Source organism: Euprymna scolopes, chromosome 41 (genome assembly GCF_053919585.1).
Source record: "Euprymna scolopes isolate OS-2025 chromosome 41, ASM5391958v1, whole genome shotgun sequence".
Classification (NCBI taxonomy): domain Eukaryota; kingdom Metazoa; phylum Mollusca; class Cephalopoda; order Sepiida; family Sepiolidae; genus Euprymna; species Euprymna scolopes.
Genome location: NC_136522.1, coordinates 75840379 through 75857732, shown reverse-complemented (window position 1 = coordinate 75857732; position 17354 = coordinate 75840379). Strand labels below are relative to the sequence as shown.

General features: G+C 34.4%; 1 protein-coding gene across 1 annotated transcript in view; it reads right to left on the bottom strand.

Moving 5' to 3' along the window:
- Positions 1 to 17354, bottom strand: part of LOC145266635 (uncharacterized) — a 471019-nt gene that overhangs the window by 160863 nt on the left and 292802 nt on the right. The window contains exons 104-111 of the mRNA XM_080122558.1: positions 16341 to 16523; positions 14282 to 14401; positions 10619 to 10798; positions 9756 to 9875; positions 7969 to 8151; positions 5390 to 5512; positions 3677 to 3859; positions 1448 to 1576 (exon numbers count right to left, since the gene is read on the bottom strand). Coding sequence (XP_079978684.1) covers positions 1448 to 1576; positions 3677 to 3859; positions 5390 to 5512; positions 7969 to 8151; positions 9756 to 9875; positions 10619 to 10798; positions 14282 to 14401; positions 16341 to 16523 — 1221 coding nt within the window. The remainder of the gene's footprint in view (positions 1 to 1447; positions 1577 to 3676; positions 3860 to 5389; positions 5513 to 7968; positions 8152 to 9755; positions 9876 to 10618; positions 10799 to 14281; positions 14402 to 16340; positions 16524 to 17354) is intronic.

Here is a 17354-nt window from a genome sequence, read left to right as displayed (position 1 = left end):
TTTGATATTGTCACCTAATATGCAAATGATATGCTTTTTTGATATTGTCACCTAATATGCAAATGATATGCTTTTTTTGATATTGTCCCCTAATATGCAAATGATATGCTTTTTTTGATATTGTCCCCTAATATGCAAATGATATGCTTTTTTTGATATTGTCACCTAATATGCAAATGATATGCTTTTTTGATATTGTCACCTAATATGCAAATGATATGCTTTTTTTGATATTGTCCCCTAATATGCAAATGATATGCTTTTTTTGATATTGTCACCTAATATGCAAATGATATGCTTTTTTTGATATTGTCCCCTAATATGCAAATGATATGCTTTTTTTGATATTGTCACCTAATATGCAAATGATATGCTTTTGGTTGGATATAAAAAGCTTGATTTTCGGAGACTTGGTGGATTTTGGATTTGGATGTCAAAGTAGTAAGTGCTGGTGATTTGGAGTAGCGATTTTTTAGCAGCAGTGTGTCGAATTTAACATGTGACTGTTTTAACCACACATATAGAAAACTTAAATAGACGAATAACATTACTTTTCATGCAAACAAAAATAGAGAGACGTTCCAGATAGTTTTTAAGGTTTTATTGCTGGAGAGAATTGATTCACACAGGACACAGAAGAGAAAGGGACTAACGACTGCTTAACTAATTAGTTCGTTAACTCATCTACTCCACTAAGATGGTTGACATGTGGACAAAATTCTCAGGGGGAAACATCTTGCAGTTGGCGAATATCAAAATTTATTTTCTGCATTATTAGCCGACTGCCTCGCACACATTCCATAGACAGATTGATTTTAAAGCTTATTTTCTTTCAATTCAGCAAACGTGACGCCATTCGCCATCTTGGCTCTGTCTAAGTTATCTATCTTGCGTTTAACCCTATATGTCACCCACCCATAATTCAATCTCTGAGAACGGATACTTTTTTGTAAATTCTGTATCATCATGACATGTACTTAGTGTGACCCTTGTCAAAATCGACACTGGTTTACTTACTCGTTATTAACATAGGACTCCTCCATTATGTAACAGTTGCATGTTGACTGATAATAATAGGATGGTGGTGTTAATTGTCGTATTCTATGTCGATCATCCTTAACATTCCTCGCTAAATGGTCATATTTGATATTAAAATAAAAAATAAAATAAAATTAACTAATGCTACTGATCATGTATATAGGCAAATTATTATCTTTCTTTTTTCTTATTAGTCTCGAGCTATGGAGGGGCCTATAATAAAAGATTTTTGTCTCCACTTAATACAATCACAGGCTTAGTCTGAGTGAAAAACGGTTTTACCCAGATGATTGTGTAGGATCTCTATCCATCTCATGATCAGCTTTTTTTCGTTCACTTCCCGGCGACTTCTAATGCCCCAGAATGATAGTAGACACTAATAACGAAATAACGAGCAAGGAGTACTTACTTTGTAGCTTGCGGTGCTGTCCTGTGAAAGGATACTCTTCAGGTAAATTATTCCGTCTTTTCCAGTCATGAAGAAAAACTTGTTTGCTATATCCGTTGGGGAGGATGGCATTTCGTATCTTAAAGTATCCTGAAAATAAAACGGTTAAAACTGGTTATTTGCATGAACAGAATTATTATCAGTCTGAATAAATCGTGATAACATAAGCATTGTTTTTATTTTTCATGATTGCAGTTTATGGATAGATCCTAAAATTTAAACAAACATATTTATATTAAGTTCCGTTTAAGTTGAGCTCTTTGAGAGAAATAAAAGCAGGTTCAAATGTAGCAATGTTACAAGTTCTTTCCCTTGAGTATATTAAAGAGTGTCTGTTATTATGTTTGTAAATAAAATATAGAACTTATTTTTCTTACATTTTTTTTTTTACACAGTGATCACCACTTATCAAGGCCCGGAAGCCACTCAGGGATAAGGGTTATTGCAAGTACATTACGTTAGTGTGGAGATTTGATGAAGTGTTTACTTAAGGGGCGGTTCATTAGGAATTTGTTAACATTGGACTTGAAGACATCCAAGTTGTAGTCCGGTGGGAAGCAGGCAGACGGAAGAGAGTTGAAAATGTGCAGGCTGAGTGATAAGAAGTTTGGGTAGGAGCTATGTAGGGAGTTTAACAGCAACATGCCTGTTCACATTACATTTAAATTTCTGAATGCAAGTACAGTTAGGAGAGCCGGAAACAGGGAGAGTATTGCAAAGTCTAGTAGTTCGAGAGAAGAAACAATTAAAATAGAAAGCTTTCCAGTATCTGGGAACCTTTTCAATGAAGATGTATCATTTTGCTGATTATCTGGTTAGTTGGGGGATGTTTATGCCGAAGGGGTACAAGTGATACGAGTTCATCAGAGCATATTCAATTAAAATGATTCTAAAACAGACACAAAGATGCAACCTTGCAGCGGTGGGACAGGAGTTGGAGCTAGGCTGATAGTGCAAGACCTATTTGGTTGGAGACTCTTTTTTGGACCCTATCTAAGAGGGAGAGACTAGTGGTAGATACACCAGCCCATATGTGGCAACAATACTCTATGCATGGACGATTAGTAGCTTTGTAGAGATACAAGATAATATCAGCTGTGAGTAATTTTCTAGCATGGTAAAGAGAGCCCACTTATTTTGTAACAGCCTTGGCAATGTCTTTAATGTATTTGTTTAATTTCAATGTCTGATCTATTTGGCAGTGGAGACAATATAAACTGCTTACATTATTTCTCCATTCTTTTTATTTGCATGACTGTGTCTAATTCACTGTCCATTGCATGTCCTTTAAAACGATAAATCTTATTTTATTTTTATTTAGCATCTGCACTAGTCTGATACAAGGTCAGTGACATCGAGTACTCTTCTTATTTAGAATGGTGAACGCCCGGCGTTGTCCAGTCATACAATATGCTTAAATATGATATTTTAATTCATGTAGATTGCGTATATATTATTATAAAATAATCCTCTATTGATTATTATATATTATGAGGAATAATTTGCCCGGTGGACAATTCACAAAAAAGATTAAAAAAATAAAAAAATAATAATGATAATATCTTTCATCAAATTCTGTCAGCTGATATTTGGGCTTGACGATAAATGCCCTGGAAAAGTCACTTCTGATTAATGTTTAGTTTTAAAATATGCAAACGAAGAAATGATTTGCAGTGATTTTAGATGGTACATCTTCTTTTATCGTAAACTGAACTTGTTAATAATAAAAATAAAAATAATATGGTGAGATACACCCGGATTGAACAGGGGATCATTCGATCTATAGTCGAATGCTCTATTACTCAGCTATATCTCCAGATCATAATAAATAATTTTTAAGAAGAAATAATTTGTTGAGATGTTATTATTTCCCCTGGCTAGTGTAACGTAAACTATTCCCCTGTAAAAATTTTTCTTTTTTATTTATAAGATAGAAACGCTATTTTCAAAATCGGAATTTTCGATTTTTGATACTTATCAGATAAATTTCTGTACAAAACATAACTAAGAACATTGCCAGACATATAAATTAGCTTTTCGGAACCTATGAGGACCCCCTCTCTCTCTCTCTCTCTCTCTCACACACACACACACACACACACACACACACACACACACACACACACACACACACACACACACACACACACACACAAAAAGTCGAGATTAATTAATTGAAGCTTGATTTACCCCAGCTGCGTCAGAAGCGATTACTTGAAGTACTGGACTTGCAACTGGAACGGATTCATTGATTGTCTTGGAGAATAGGGCTTGCTGGCATGTCGGTGTATATGGGTTAACATTGACATTAACTGTGAATTCAGCCGTAGCAGATTTCGTAGGAGCAGCGGAATCATAAGCAGCAAGTTGGAGCTGAAAGTAAAAAAACAAAAACAAACAAAAATACAACATTTAAACAAATGTCATAGGATACTTTACCTAACAAATAAACCTTAATCAACTATTCAAAATAACATAGTAGTTGAAGCCCAAAATAAAGCCCCCTTCGAAACGGCTATACACTAGCTCATATGAGGAATTATGCGCTTTTTCGTAGTGTTACCTTCAGCTGCAACACTTAGCTGGATACTCTATCAAACTAAATTAATTCTTGACATTTCTGAAATGTTGAGATTAGGATTGGTTATTCGTAATATTTAAATTTATTGGACTACTGTTCTCATCTTCAGTGTCATTTGCAGAACGTTTCGGTCGATGTAACCTCCAGCCTTCTTCAGGTGTATCTTGCCAAACCCGGGAATGTTTCTATCGATCTCAGGAATTTGGACAGAATTTCTAACGGAACCCTTTATTTACTTCACGGGAGTAGCATGCTCTTGTTCTATCAGCCATGACTGGATAGAGGCCCTAAGTAATTCGCAATTGTATTTTTTGGTTGCCTACACTAACAATTGAACCTTCAACTTTCAGGAGAATATTACTTTTTACAATTGATTTTTCTAAGTACTCTAATTACACCATGGGTCCTTGCAAACAAGATACACCTGAAAGACGTAGGAAATTATATCGACCGAAATGTTGTGAAAATGACATTCAAGATGAGAACAGTAGTCTGATGAATCCAAATACTACGAAATTAATTTTTGTCCTCGAATCCAGCGAGACCAAGAAAAGCTTGCAATAAAAATAAAGTATAACATAGAGTTGTTTGTATTGGTTTTCATGTTTCGGACAATTATTCCCATCTTGAGTGTTGGCACACTGTTTTAGTCGTTGAAACCTACGCCCTTTGTCGGATGTAAAATCCATGCTTTTTTCAACTAAGATAAAAGGGTTAGCTCTGTATTGCAAGAAATCGGACCGTGGGTTTGAGGATGTGTCCGTATGTTATAAAAAAAGGTCAATTTTCAGGGGTCGCTAGGGTACTTTTAAAGACTTTCTTATGATTCAATTTTTTACCTGAATCCTTATGTTAATTGTCAATATTAGTGAAAAAATGTTTTACGAAACCGTGGATAGACAACTTACATATGTTTTCGTTTTTTCCTAGAAAGCACAGTGCAAAGGAGGCGACTCTAAGAGAAAAAGTTTTTTTTGGGTGGGGGTGGGGGGATTATTTGACAGGCAAAATAATAAATAAATACAGTTTTGTTATGAAACTGTTTTCTGTGTTTGGTTGTCAAAACAGTTGGAACAAGCTAGAGTGTTTATACTTATATTTATTTTTATTAGCAGCTCGCATCTTTGTAGAAGTGCAAAAACATGATTATATATACGAGATAGCGATAAACAGATAAATCGTTATAGAGAGAACCAACTATACAACACGATCTAGCCAAAACCGCATCAAGTACAGCTTCTCTGAGTTTCCACTAAGCCCTCTCTGCAGTGGTGATTTAAGGAAGATGTCCCAAGATACATTATAGTTACGTCTTTACTTACTCTGTAGCTTGTTGTTGTATCTGCCAAGATACTTCTTCTTAGTCTAATTTGACCGTTGTTTGCGTCGATTATAAATGTGCTTTGAGCTTGTATGTCACCAATAATTCTATAAACGATGGAACCCTGAAAGAGAAAAAATATGCTCATCATTTAAAATGAAGTCATGCCAATACAATGAAATCCCAATCTTCTGTATTTTTTTTTTACTCACATTCACTCCTAATAAGGCATATTGTCATTTGGACGTAAAAGGTTACTATTTGCGACCATGCATAGGAATGATTAACAAGATGTTGGTTTACATTACATTTTAACTTCTGCATACCATTACACTAGGGAAGCAGGAAGCAGGAAGGGAATTCCAAAGTCTAGCTGTTAAACAGAAGATACTATTAGAGTAGAAAACTTTCTGGTATTTAGGAACCTCAACAATGAAGAGGTGTGATTTTGTTGATAAGCGGGTTTGTTGGAGATATATACATCGAGGAGGCACAAGTGCATCGAGTTCATCAGAGCACATTCTATTAAAATACTTGTCAAACAGGCACAGGGATACAACATTGTGGTGATGGGACAGAGGTTGGAGTTTAGTTGACAAAATGGGACGAATTAGGTATAAGACTCTTTTGTAGGCTCTATCCAAGACGGAGAGACTAGTGGTAGATGCACCAAGATGTGGTAACAATACTCTATGCATATGCAAATGGTGGATTTGTAGACGTACAGGATAATCTCAGGTGTGAGTACGATTTTATGTAGTAGCGGGACTCTCTAGAATTACCACGGCGCTTTCTACATCCACATTTATAAATTACTATTTAAAATAGTATTCCTTTGGAAATAAGTGCACCTTTTATGGGTAATACTATTAAGATGAAATTACTCTTTCTTCTACTGTTAAAATAACTGTCATTATTAGTTAAATAATCTTTAAATAAATGATATTTATGCAGAATAAAACCACATTATTGTCAGCATATTCTAAGCAGGTTATGTAAACTCTCAGATATTGTTGAAATGTTTAGGCGTTGAAATCGCAACAGCCGGCAATTGGCAAATGGTATCTTTTGTTTATCCATTTTTTATATGGTATCATTTGTTTCTTGAATTGTTAAATGAAAGTACAACCTATACCCGGTGTATATACCCGGTGAACCAAATAAAAGAGAGATACAACAATTGATTTTAAAGGGACAGTTAGAATCTTAAACTGCTGGATTCTCTGAAATAGCAAGTGAGTAGTTGATAGTTGGTAGCATGCCCCATCCACAGCCAAACAATAAGTAAATGAGTAAATTGAACAAAAAAGAGTGATTTGGCACACAGTCCTTATTGCCTCTTTGATTTCGTGCTTAATTGTGATATTGGGATACATCAAGTGCTTTGATCGGTTTAGCAAAGTCACGAGGTAGGAGACAGTATCTTCGAAATTTCTTGCTTAAAATGGGCAACCCTAAACAAAGCACATTACCACTGAAGCATAAAGAGCTACTGTGATAGGGGCCAAATTTATACGAGGGTAACCTGAGTAAAGAGTTGAGTAGCAAGATGCTTGCACACATTACATTTAAATGTATGCATTTTAGTACAGTCTAGGGAGCAGGGAGGGAATTCCAAAGGCAAGTAGTTCCGGAAAAGAAGCTATTAGAGTAGAAAATTTTCTGGAATCTAGTGACATCTAGCCGTCTTATGTGGTGACTATTTCATATCAAAATCTAGTAACATCTAGCCGTCTTATACGGTGACTATTTCATATCAAAATCTAGTGACATCTAGCCGTCTTATGTGGTGACTATTTCATATCAAAATCTAGTAACATCTAGCCGTCTTATGTGGTGACTATTTCATATCAAAATCTAGTAACATCTAGCCGTCTTATACGGTGACTATTTCATATCAAAATCTAGTGACATCTAGCCGTCTTATGTGGTGACTATTTCATATCAAAATCTGCCCAACAATGTTTTAGATACACTATGCTGGCGTGGCCTTGTTTTCTTTCAGTGTGACACCTGATCTTGTGCTGTTCTAGGAGGTCTACCTTCCTGGGTTTACGTTTTCACATTTTGAGAAGGAGTTATTTTATTGCTAATCGCTTGATGCGCTCGTACCAGGGAATGCCGACGAGGCTATCCAGGCAATTTCTGGTTGACCATAGTGCTCTTCCTCAAGGGTATTGGGTTTTTCAATTTCCATTTTCCCACTCTCATTCTAAATCTCCCTGCCGTGCGAGAGAGATAAGTAAACTAAATAACTAAACAAAGTGGAGGGATAAAATTGTACCGCTAGTCAGACTGAGAGGGAGGGGGCGTATTTTTTACACCAAAAGAGTGCAAATGCATATTTTATATCTAAGCATATTGCACAAAAAATATTTGTAAAACAAGCACGGGGATGTAAAACTTTGACGTTGTGATATGGGCAGGAGATTGACACACAGTAAAGGATCTATTAGGTTAGAAATTTGTTTTGGCATCTTATTAAAGAACGAAAGAAGGCAGCTTGGTGTATCATCCGAGATGGGACAGCATGTATGGGTTAATGGTGGCTTTATAGAAGTATAAAAGATAATAACATACCCTTAGGTTGTCATCTCTGGCCAAAACAGTGAAGAATGATTGGAAGGTTGATTGATCCTTGGGAATCAACGTTGATGTTGGGGGCGGTCTCACGAAGTATGGGGCGCCGTCTATGGTTCGCCTGACGTTGACTTTTACAATTGTCTTAGCAGTTTTACTTCCGTCAGAAACGATTACATCAAACTAATGAATAATAAAAGAAATATATTTATTATTTTCCAAATAGTGCAATTTTAAGGATGCTCTATTGCTTATAAAATGTGATACGTTTAATTTTACAATGATTACAAAGACAAAGGATTTCAGAATACATTGTGATGTCATAGCAAATCATATCTTTCTTGCTGTCTTCCTCTCCCTTTTCTCTTTTTCTCTCGTAATTATTTATACTGAAAATCATATTAACTAATTAATTTCAAATTTATATTATTAATAACTTTCATATTTCAAATATACTAAACTATACGTGACCTGTTGAGTCAATATTTGTTATTGAACAGTATAATATTTGTTGTTAAATACCACACATATTTGTTATTAAATACTATAAGTCCTTGGTAATTACAATAAATAAAGTTAAGTACAATAAATATTTATTATTAAATACAAATAGTATTTGTTATTAAATACAAATAGTATCTGTCTGGTATTAAATGCCAAAAGTATTTGTTATTAAATACCAAAAATATTTGTTTTCAAACACCATAAGCATTTGGTATTAAATATCGTAAGTATTTGTTATTTAGTAATATAGTATTTATTAAATTTAATAATTATTTGTTACTCAATAGGATAAGTATTTGTTATAAAACACAATAAATATTTGTTATTAAATAGCAAATGGATTTATTATTAAATACCATAAATATTTGTTATTTAATGCAATAAGCATTTTTAATAATGCATAACTATTTATATTTAAATACAATAAGTATTTGTAATTAGAATAATCATTTGTTATCAAATACCATAAGTAGTTGTTATTAAGTACTATAAGTATTTACTATTAAATACAATAAGTATTTGTTATTAAATAGAATAAGTATCTGTTATTAAATACCATAATTATTTGTTATTAAACACCATAAATATTTATTATTAACGAAAAATAATATTTGCTATTAAATATCATACACACACGCACACACATATGTATGTGTATGTGTGTATACACATGTGTGTGTATTCAAGTTCATATCAATTAGAACATTCTTTCTCTCTCTCTTTATATATATACTCAATGTGATTGCTATTTGACTTCATTTTTCCCTGTTAATCATAATCCTAACCTCCAGTTCTCTGTTGAGTAAGGTTCGGAACTTTATAAGTCTTTTTATATTTGAATTCATCGTATATGTTTCAGCTACGACGTATGCATATACGTAGCTAAAAATGTTTGTATAAACAGAAATAAAGAATTATACTAAAGTATAGCTCTATATTTTATTGACCATTATTCTTGTAAACACTGTAGCTCAGTGGGACTATCTTGTATGAACTAACAACCCAACAAATATTACGCACACATCACACACATCACACGCACATATCCACACGCACACACATCCACACACATATATTACTTAAAAAGACAAGTTGTTTTTAATTCATGTAACCATGGTTGCATGCATGCATGCACGATCTTCAGACAATCATTATATAATATTAAAAGTTTGTATACACTATATTATTACTAACCTGCAGTCAACACTGGGGATACTAATCCTTTATCATAAAATTTTTTTCTATTATGCTTAAAGAAAAAAAGCGCCTCTGCTGGTACTTACCGTGAAAGATCTGTTTAATCCCGTTAGGTCGCCCTTAACAATTATCACGCCACTGTCTGGGAAAACCAGGAAGTTATCTCTGTCCACCTGGTCCCCACTCAGTGTATATGTCAATTTATCCTGTAATGATAAAAAAAAAACATATTAAAGTAATGATAATTTTCTGGTAATATTATGAAGTTTCTTAAAGCAAAAGTGACTTGTCCTCAAACGGCTTTTGGTCTTGATAAGTTGTTATGTGTGAGTAAAATAACATTGGTTTTCTTTTTCATATAGGATAATAAAATTTTAAATTAACTGTATCGCCCCCCCCCCACCTGCAAAAGAATTGTGGCGCCAGTTTCGGCTCGTACCATATCAAATAATTATGAAGGGTCAAGGAGGATAGAAAACCAAAAAATCACCACATCCCCTAGAAATAAATTGACCGAGAAGGAACGAGAAAGTCTCTTTTCATCCCAAATGCTGAGTATTTATGCACGATACAGAAAATATTCGTGAATAAGCCCCTACCGGAAATGCTGTTGGGACTGGAGAATAGGTACATAAAATAATATCGATCAAAGTGTGTAATTTTTGGGATCAGAAAGATCTATAGTATGTCAACATTTTCATCGAGTTTTAAAAAAAATAAACAAAATAAAAATACACAAATATAAAGCATTCGTACCAGAATAATCTCTTTTGGAGATAACTGGTTTCAGTGCCAGAAGGCGTTATAGACGCGTGGTTTGGTATGATAATAAACACTTATCCACGAGTGTTTCTTGACTGTAATTGATTGTAACTCCAATAAGAACAACAAAAAGACTACTATGATGAAGAAGTAATACACCCCCCCGCAAAAAAGGGGAATAACTCACCCCATCCGGATCACTGGCAACAATTTTAGTAATCTCCGTTCCTCGCGCAGTATCGTCCGATATAGTGACTTCTTTGAAACCATCAGTTATTGGAGGATTTGGATTTAAGTTCACTGTAATTGTAGCATTAGCGTATCCTTTATTATCAGGGTTTTTAGCATCATAGGCGGCTAATAATAGCTGAAAATAGAGAAAAAATCAGAATGTAATCAACTAGCGATATTAAAATATACACGTACATGAAAGAAGTACTAAGTCAGTGCAAAAAGATTTCGCCGCTTTATATCAGGAATATTTTAAACCATTGTAATTTATTTTATGCATATTGTTATTATTTAAACTTATTCCCATGATTAATTTATAATTTTTTTCATAGTTTTCTTTCAAGATGAAATTTTGAATCGGCAAAACCTCGCCCAGACCTAATAAATAGACACCTTATCTCTTTCCGTATAAAATTAGCTTTATTAAACTATTCATATATTTATATGCACAGCGTATATATATATATATATATATATATATGTGCGTTTGTGTGTGTATATATACAATTAATTAGCATAGCAAAAATAATAATAAAACTTAAAATCGGAAAACAAAAACAAAACAAATTATAAATAGGTAATACTAGCTATATAAACTAAAATTATACAAAAAATGAAAATAGAGAAATTAAAATGTAAATAAATAACATATAGTAATTCACTTTCAACTTATAATATATAAATAAATAAATTTATGCCATTTAATGCCGAGATATTTTCTGCGTCTCTGTTCATACTTGCAATCTCAAGATTTGAAACACCCGCCATTTGGGAAGGAGGATTTTCCTCGAAATATATTATGGAACACTGTCACACGGTACATCACTGATTAAAAGTTTGACTTTTCAAGTAAACCTTATTATTGACAAAAAATGTATTAAATATATTCATATATATATGTGTGTATATCTATCTATCTATCTATCTCTATATATATATATTTAAATATATCACTTGTTTTTATCTTCCTATTTCGACACCAACAACATTCCATTATTTGCAGTGTCATAGCCTTCTAACACTTATCTTTATACATAATTCACACAATGCTTCAAGAAAACCACATTTCATTGTATATATATAATATATATCATGTTCGTCCTTCGAAGTCGAAGATGACCATGACATCAGTGAGTAAAAGTATTGTTTTTGTGCTTCCGGAGATGACTTGTAAGGCCGATCCGGGCATGGAAGGCTTTCCCACAAGTTGGACAGTGGTGAGCAGGTGTTGTGGGGACAGAGCTTGTTGCTCTGACTTTGCGGGTTGCACGCTTCTGTACTGCTTTGGGGGTTCTTCTCTTCAGCTGTTTCAGCTCCTTTGTTGATGAGGTGACGCCAGTGAGATCTGTCTGATGCAAGCGATTCCCAGGACTCGGTACTGATGTTGAAGTCTTTAAAAGGGAGACTTTGAGGTTGTCCTTAAAGCGTTTTCTTGGTGCTCTGACTGAACGCTTTTTATATAATATATATAATGAACGCTTTTTTATATAATATAATATAATATAATATAATATAATATAATATAATATATATATATATATATATATATATATATATATATATATGAATAACTAATGGCATTTTAAATTTCAATGACCGAATCTTTATTTATATTTTTACTTACTAAATTAAAACCAAGTTAATGTAACTCTTGACAATTTTTTCACACAAAAACAAACAAGCAGGAATAAAAACGTAATTACCAAGATGTTTCGCTCGTGCGGCCGATGTAAAAATCGTCAGAACAATTCTGGATAAACATCTTCAGGCAAAAAATAATACAACCTTTCATTTCCCACATAAAAATGTTTCCTAAAGAAACGCCAAGATCCATTTATAGAGGACAACCCATTTTGTATCTCCAGAGATATTAATAAAATTTAAAATGCCATAATCCAGTTCTGGAAATTAATATTTGCTGTGGCTATCCATATCTATGCTCGTTTCAGAAAATTATTTTCTTTTTATAACTAGTAGGCCGCTGGCGTTGCCCAGTGGTAAAATACGCATAAATATCCGATTTTAATAAATACAGAAACTGAGACATGTGAATGTGAGTATTATGTTTTTTTCTAAACAGGTCACTTCTTTTAAGTGAAAAAAAAAAAGAAAAAGAAAATATTCTAGCTGAAATCGAAACCAAAACCTAAAGACAGAGTCAAGTACAATAACCATCAAACCAGCTTAAAACCACTTTTAAAAAGTGTTTGTAAACCTACTTATTCTTAGCATAAGTAATCTGTCATCTGAATGATTCACACATGCGCATTCGTGAAACAGTTGACAAACAGATAAAAATTCGACGACCCCCCCGTATCAATTTTTCAAGCGGCCTTTTTTTTTCTGGATGAAAACGGATTAAAACGTTTTCCACATGTCTGAATACTCTATATACAAAATTTCCAGTCTGTAGTTCAAAAAATTGTAGAGTATGTAGGTTGAGAAATGTAATCTCACGCACACACATTCTCACTTTATAGATAATATATTTACAGTGATTATCCATATCTATGCCTAAGTGACGTTTGTAAACGTGCGTGATTTTCATCCTAAGCATATTAGATTTCATCTATCACAATTCCAGATAATATTAAGTGGATACTTTTTAAATGGCTAAAGAACAAACAAATGTCATGTTTGAAAAATAAATATAATAGAGACAAAAATAATTCCTGCTTATCAAGATATAAGGCATATATTGTGATTATTATGAAAGAATCATAGAAGTGACGCGACACTCTTTGGAAAACTGGAAGATACTGCCAAATCTGCTGCAATGAACGTGGCCTCCTTATATCGAAATAAAAAACTTCTTGCACTTGTCAGTATCATATGCCTTTATAAAACCATACTTCATTCATGTATGAAGTAGTGTTGCCATGTCTGAAGCACCAGCCACTAGTCTCTCCAAAAGTTTTTTTAACTTAATAGGTTTTTTGCTGCATACAGAGCTCTATCCCCAGTCCCATAACTGCAAAGTTGCAGTCCTATGCTTGCAAGTACTTCCATAGAATTCTATTCAAATAACGATACTGATGCATATCATGAACTAGACGTATCACAGCATTCACTCAGTTTTAGGGGGAACATGACGTCAACAACCAGATTATGCCGAGCAGCAGCTCAGGTTTAGCTACTGTCTGACGTAACATGCCAACCATCCAATCTCAACGCAGCACGCGAGCACATAGCAGACGACTTTTGGATAAATATTGGAGGAGGAAAAAATACCAGTTGTTACATGCAAATCATGGACAGTACCAATATAATGAATCTTTCAGTTTTGGACCAGCACTTCCAGACGTCCGAAACTGTGATTGACCTTTGACAAAAGAAAAGATTAATTGCAGGCAAAATGAAATGCACTACATGCGGCCAGATAATAAATGTGCACTTATACACCCCAACATAAATGCCTCCAATGAATCCAACTAGCAGCAAAATTTTACCCTAAAAATACATCTTGCCCCTCCCAAAAAAACACATCTCCCCCCAAAACACACATCTTGCTACAAAACTCCCCTCTTAAAATATCCAGTATAAATCTGGGCCCTCATCACTGTAATGTCTTGTAATATTCCTTGTTTGGGGTGAAATAAAGGTTCTACAAAATACTCACCGTGTATTCAGGTATGTTCTTAGTTTGGATAGACTCCTTCAGGAAAATCCTTCCGTTTGCGTCAATTCTAAAGTAAATCTGTGACGGGTAATACCCTAAGATTTCGTAGATTATGGTTTGCTAAAATGAAAAGATAAAGCAACAACATGAAAGGAATTGTGACAAACATTACAGGCTATTATATTACTTCTTTTGCTATTCGCAATTAGAGAAATGTCTTACATTCTAAGGTACCATTTTTGTGGTTGAAATAAACTTTGACAAGTTATATATATATATATATATATAATATATATATATATATATATATATATATATATATATATATATATATATAGAGAGAGAGAGAGAGAGAGACAGAGCTAGAGAGATAGAGGGATGAATTAAAAGACGGAGAGAGAGAGAGAGAGGAGAGAGAGAGAGAGAGAGAGAGAGAGAGAGAGAGAGAGAGAGAGAGAGAGAGAGAGAGAGGTGGTTTGAGGGAAGAGCGCCTTACAAGAAAAAGAAAGAAAGGTCGAATTTTGCCCTGAAAAAAACTTGTTCATTGCAATCATATTTCACTTGTTCTGATCGTTGAACTTTTCTTTTTTTTTTTTTTTTTTCAAACAAATTGGCCTTGTGCCTAATTTGCTCGGTGGGGGAGCAAATAAATACCATCTGTTCCGGCAGATGCTGCAAGCTGTGACTAGCTAGGACTGGCTATGACTGGCAGAGACCAGATGTGGGGGCAGCCCCACATGTCTGACCTTTAACCAGCTCCCATTTCTCACCTCTCGGGAGCTGGTCCCCTTTTCCCCTTCCCCCTCCCTTCACTCCTCACATTAAAAATCGGCCTTGTGCCTAATTTGCTCGGTGGGGGAGCAAATAAATACCATCTGTTCTTCAGATGCGGCACTTCCATTTCTCGTTCTCTTTCGGTGGAGGAGGGTCCTTCACGACTGAGACAATTTTTATTTTTGTACTTTTTCTCCACGTTAAAAAAACGACCCTGGTGTCTACCTCTGTCCCGTGGGGAGGCATTGTAAATAGGTACATAACAAGGACCGGGTAGGGATGGAAGAGTTTGAGTAACACTTTAAAGGTCATAGGGGATTCAGAACGGAAGTAGACAAATCAACGTGATTTGCTGGCGGATTTTCTTTTTTAATTTATAGAAAAAAAAATGATTATTACAAAGAAAAAATACAGTCACAGAAAATGCAGAAAAACAGATTGGTAGATAGATAGATTGTTTTGCAACATCTAATTACATGGTTTCCCTTCCAATTTGGAGACAGCGACCCGGGTATGTGTTTTCAATTTGAAATATCGTCAGACAAAAACTGAAAATATCCGCCCAGAAAGTACGTGTGTTCATTGATTTCCGGTATGGGTTCATGTCTTACCTTTAAGTCGTCATTCAAGATTTTCTAGTCAAACAATGACCCTCGTTATATGACATTTTTTGTTGCATTACATAACAAGGACTGGGTAGGGATGGAAGAGTTTGAGTAACACCTTAAAAGTTAAAGGTGATCCCAGAACGGAGATTAATGGAAGCATGTGATTTCTGTATTGAAATCATAAAAACTGGTGCCCATTTTTCGTTGCCGTAAACAATTCCTTCAATTGTATTTTTTTGTTTTTGTTTAAAACTTAATTTTCCATTGCTGATACTCGTGACACAAATGTAAATATTTATTTTAAACTATGAAAATATAAAAGAAAGGGCAAAAGTTGGATAATTATTAGGGGACTCTTTGAAAGTCGATGAAACTATGATTTTTGTCTGGTGCGTTTACTGCCTTTTAGCTGGCAAGATTTCAATGAGAAAATGTGTGTCTGGGGTTCTGTCCTTAATGGGAACTCGCGCTCTGATGTTTTTCTGTAAATAAAACTTTTTTTTATAAACATCTGTGTCTGAGCGAGTTTAGCAGCAAATGAAAACAAACCTCGGTTCACAATGACGACACGGGCGTGTATAACGATTTATATACCCACCCCTAAGTAAAAGTGCAACAATGGCTATGCGAACAAATATCAGCTTGAGTTTAAAAGCGTATTTTTAAATACAACTTACTGGATTGTCTGGATCGAGGGCTAAAACATCCATAATTAGATTTCCTTTTGCTGTAGTTTTCGCAATGCTTGTTTTGTATGGCAATCTATAGAACACAGGCGTTGAGTCTTTTTTAATTGTAACATAAACTGTTGCTCGAGAACACTTCGGATTCGTTCGGGTGTCACACGCTTCCACAAAGATCTAAAAAATAAAAAAAATATTGCATCATCATCATCATCACAACAACAACGACACTACTACTACTACTACTACTACTACTACTACTACTTTTTGATTTAACGTTTGTTTTCTATGTTGCCATGTGTTTGACAGTTTTAGAAAATTGATTCCCGAACTAAACTAACTCTGGCCAAGTATTTATTCATCTCTCTTTCTTCTCAGGTTCAATCCTTATCGCGTTCTCACCTATTTTTCCCGACCTTTTCCTATCAAATGACTCTTCTATCTCAATTTTTATACATATACTAACCCAAACACTATCATGTATTCTTTTAATTTGACCAAACCAACAGATCTTCTGTTCTGCACACATCTCCCTATATTCTTCAGATTTAATATTCTTCTGCGTTTATCAGGTCGAAATCTATCTTTAAGACTCACATTGCACATTCAGCGTATCTATCTTTTATCATTTCTTTCCATGCAACACATATCCTCAACTCATATGGCCAGATTTCATTTCCATACATCATCATACTGTATACACATGCCTGCAAGGCCTTTTCCTTGGTCGACATAGGTAACGCGTTGCTAGTTAGTAATGACAGAAATTTGTTAAACTTTCTCCACCTACTCCTAACATACAATGATGCTATTATATGTTCTGTTTTGTGATGCAATAATAACAGCAAGTTAACAGCAAGAAGTTCCAGAAAACCTTAATCACATCGTCATCCAAATATATTTCTCTACATCTTAATTCTCATACGTCTCCATTGTCTTACACTTCTTGCACACAAACTGGTTATGATCTATTAACCTACCTGCAATTCCACTGGATGCGTTTCCCCC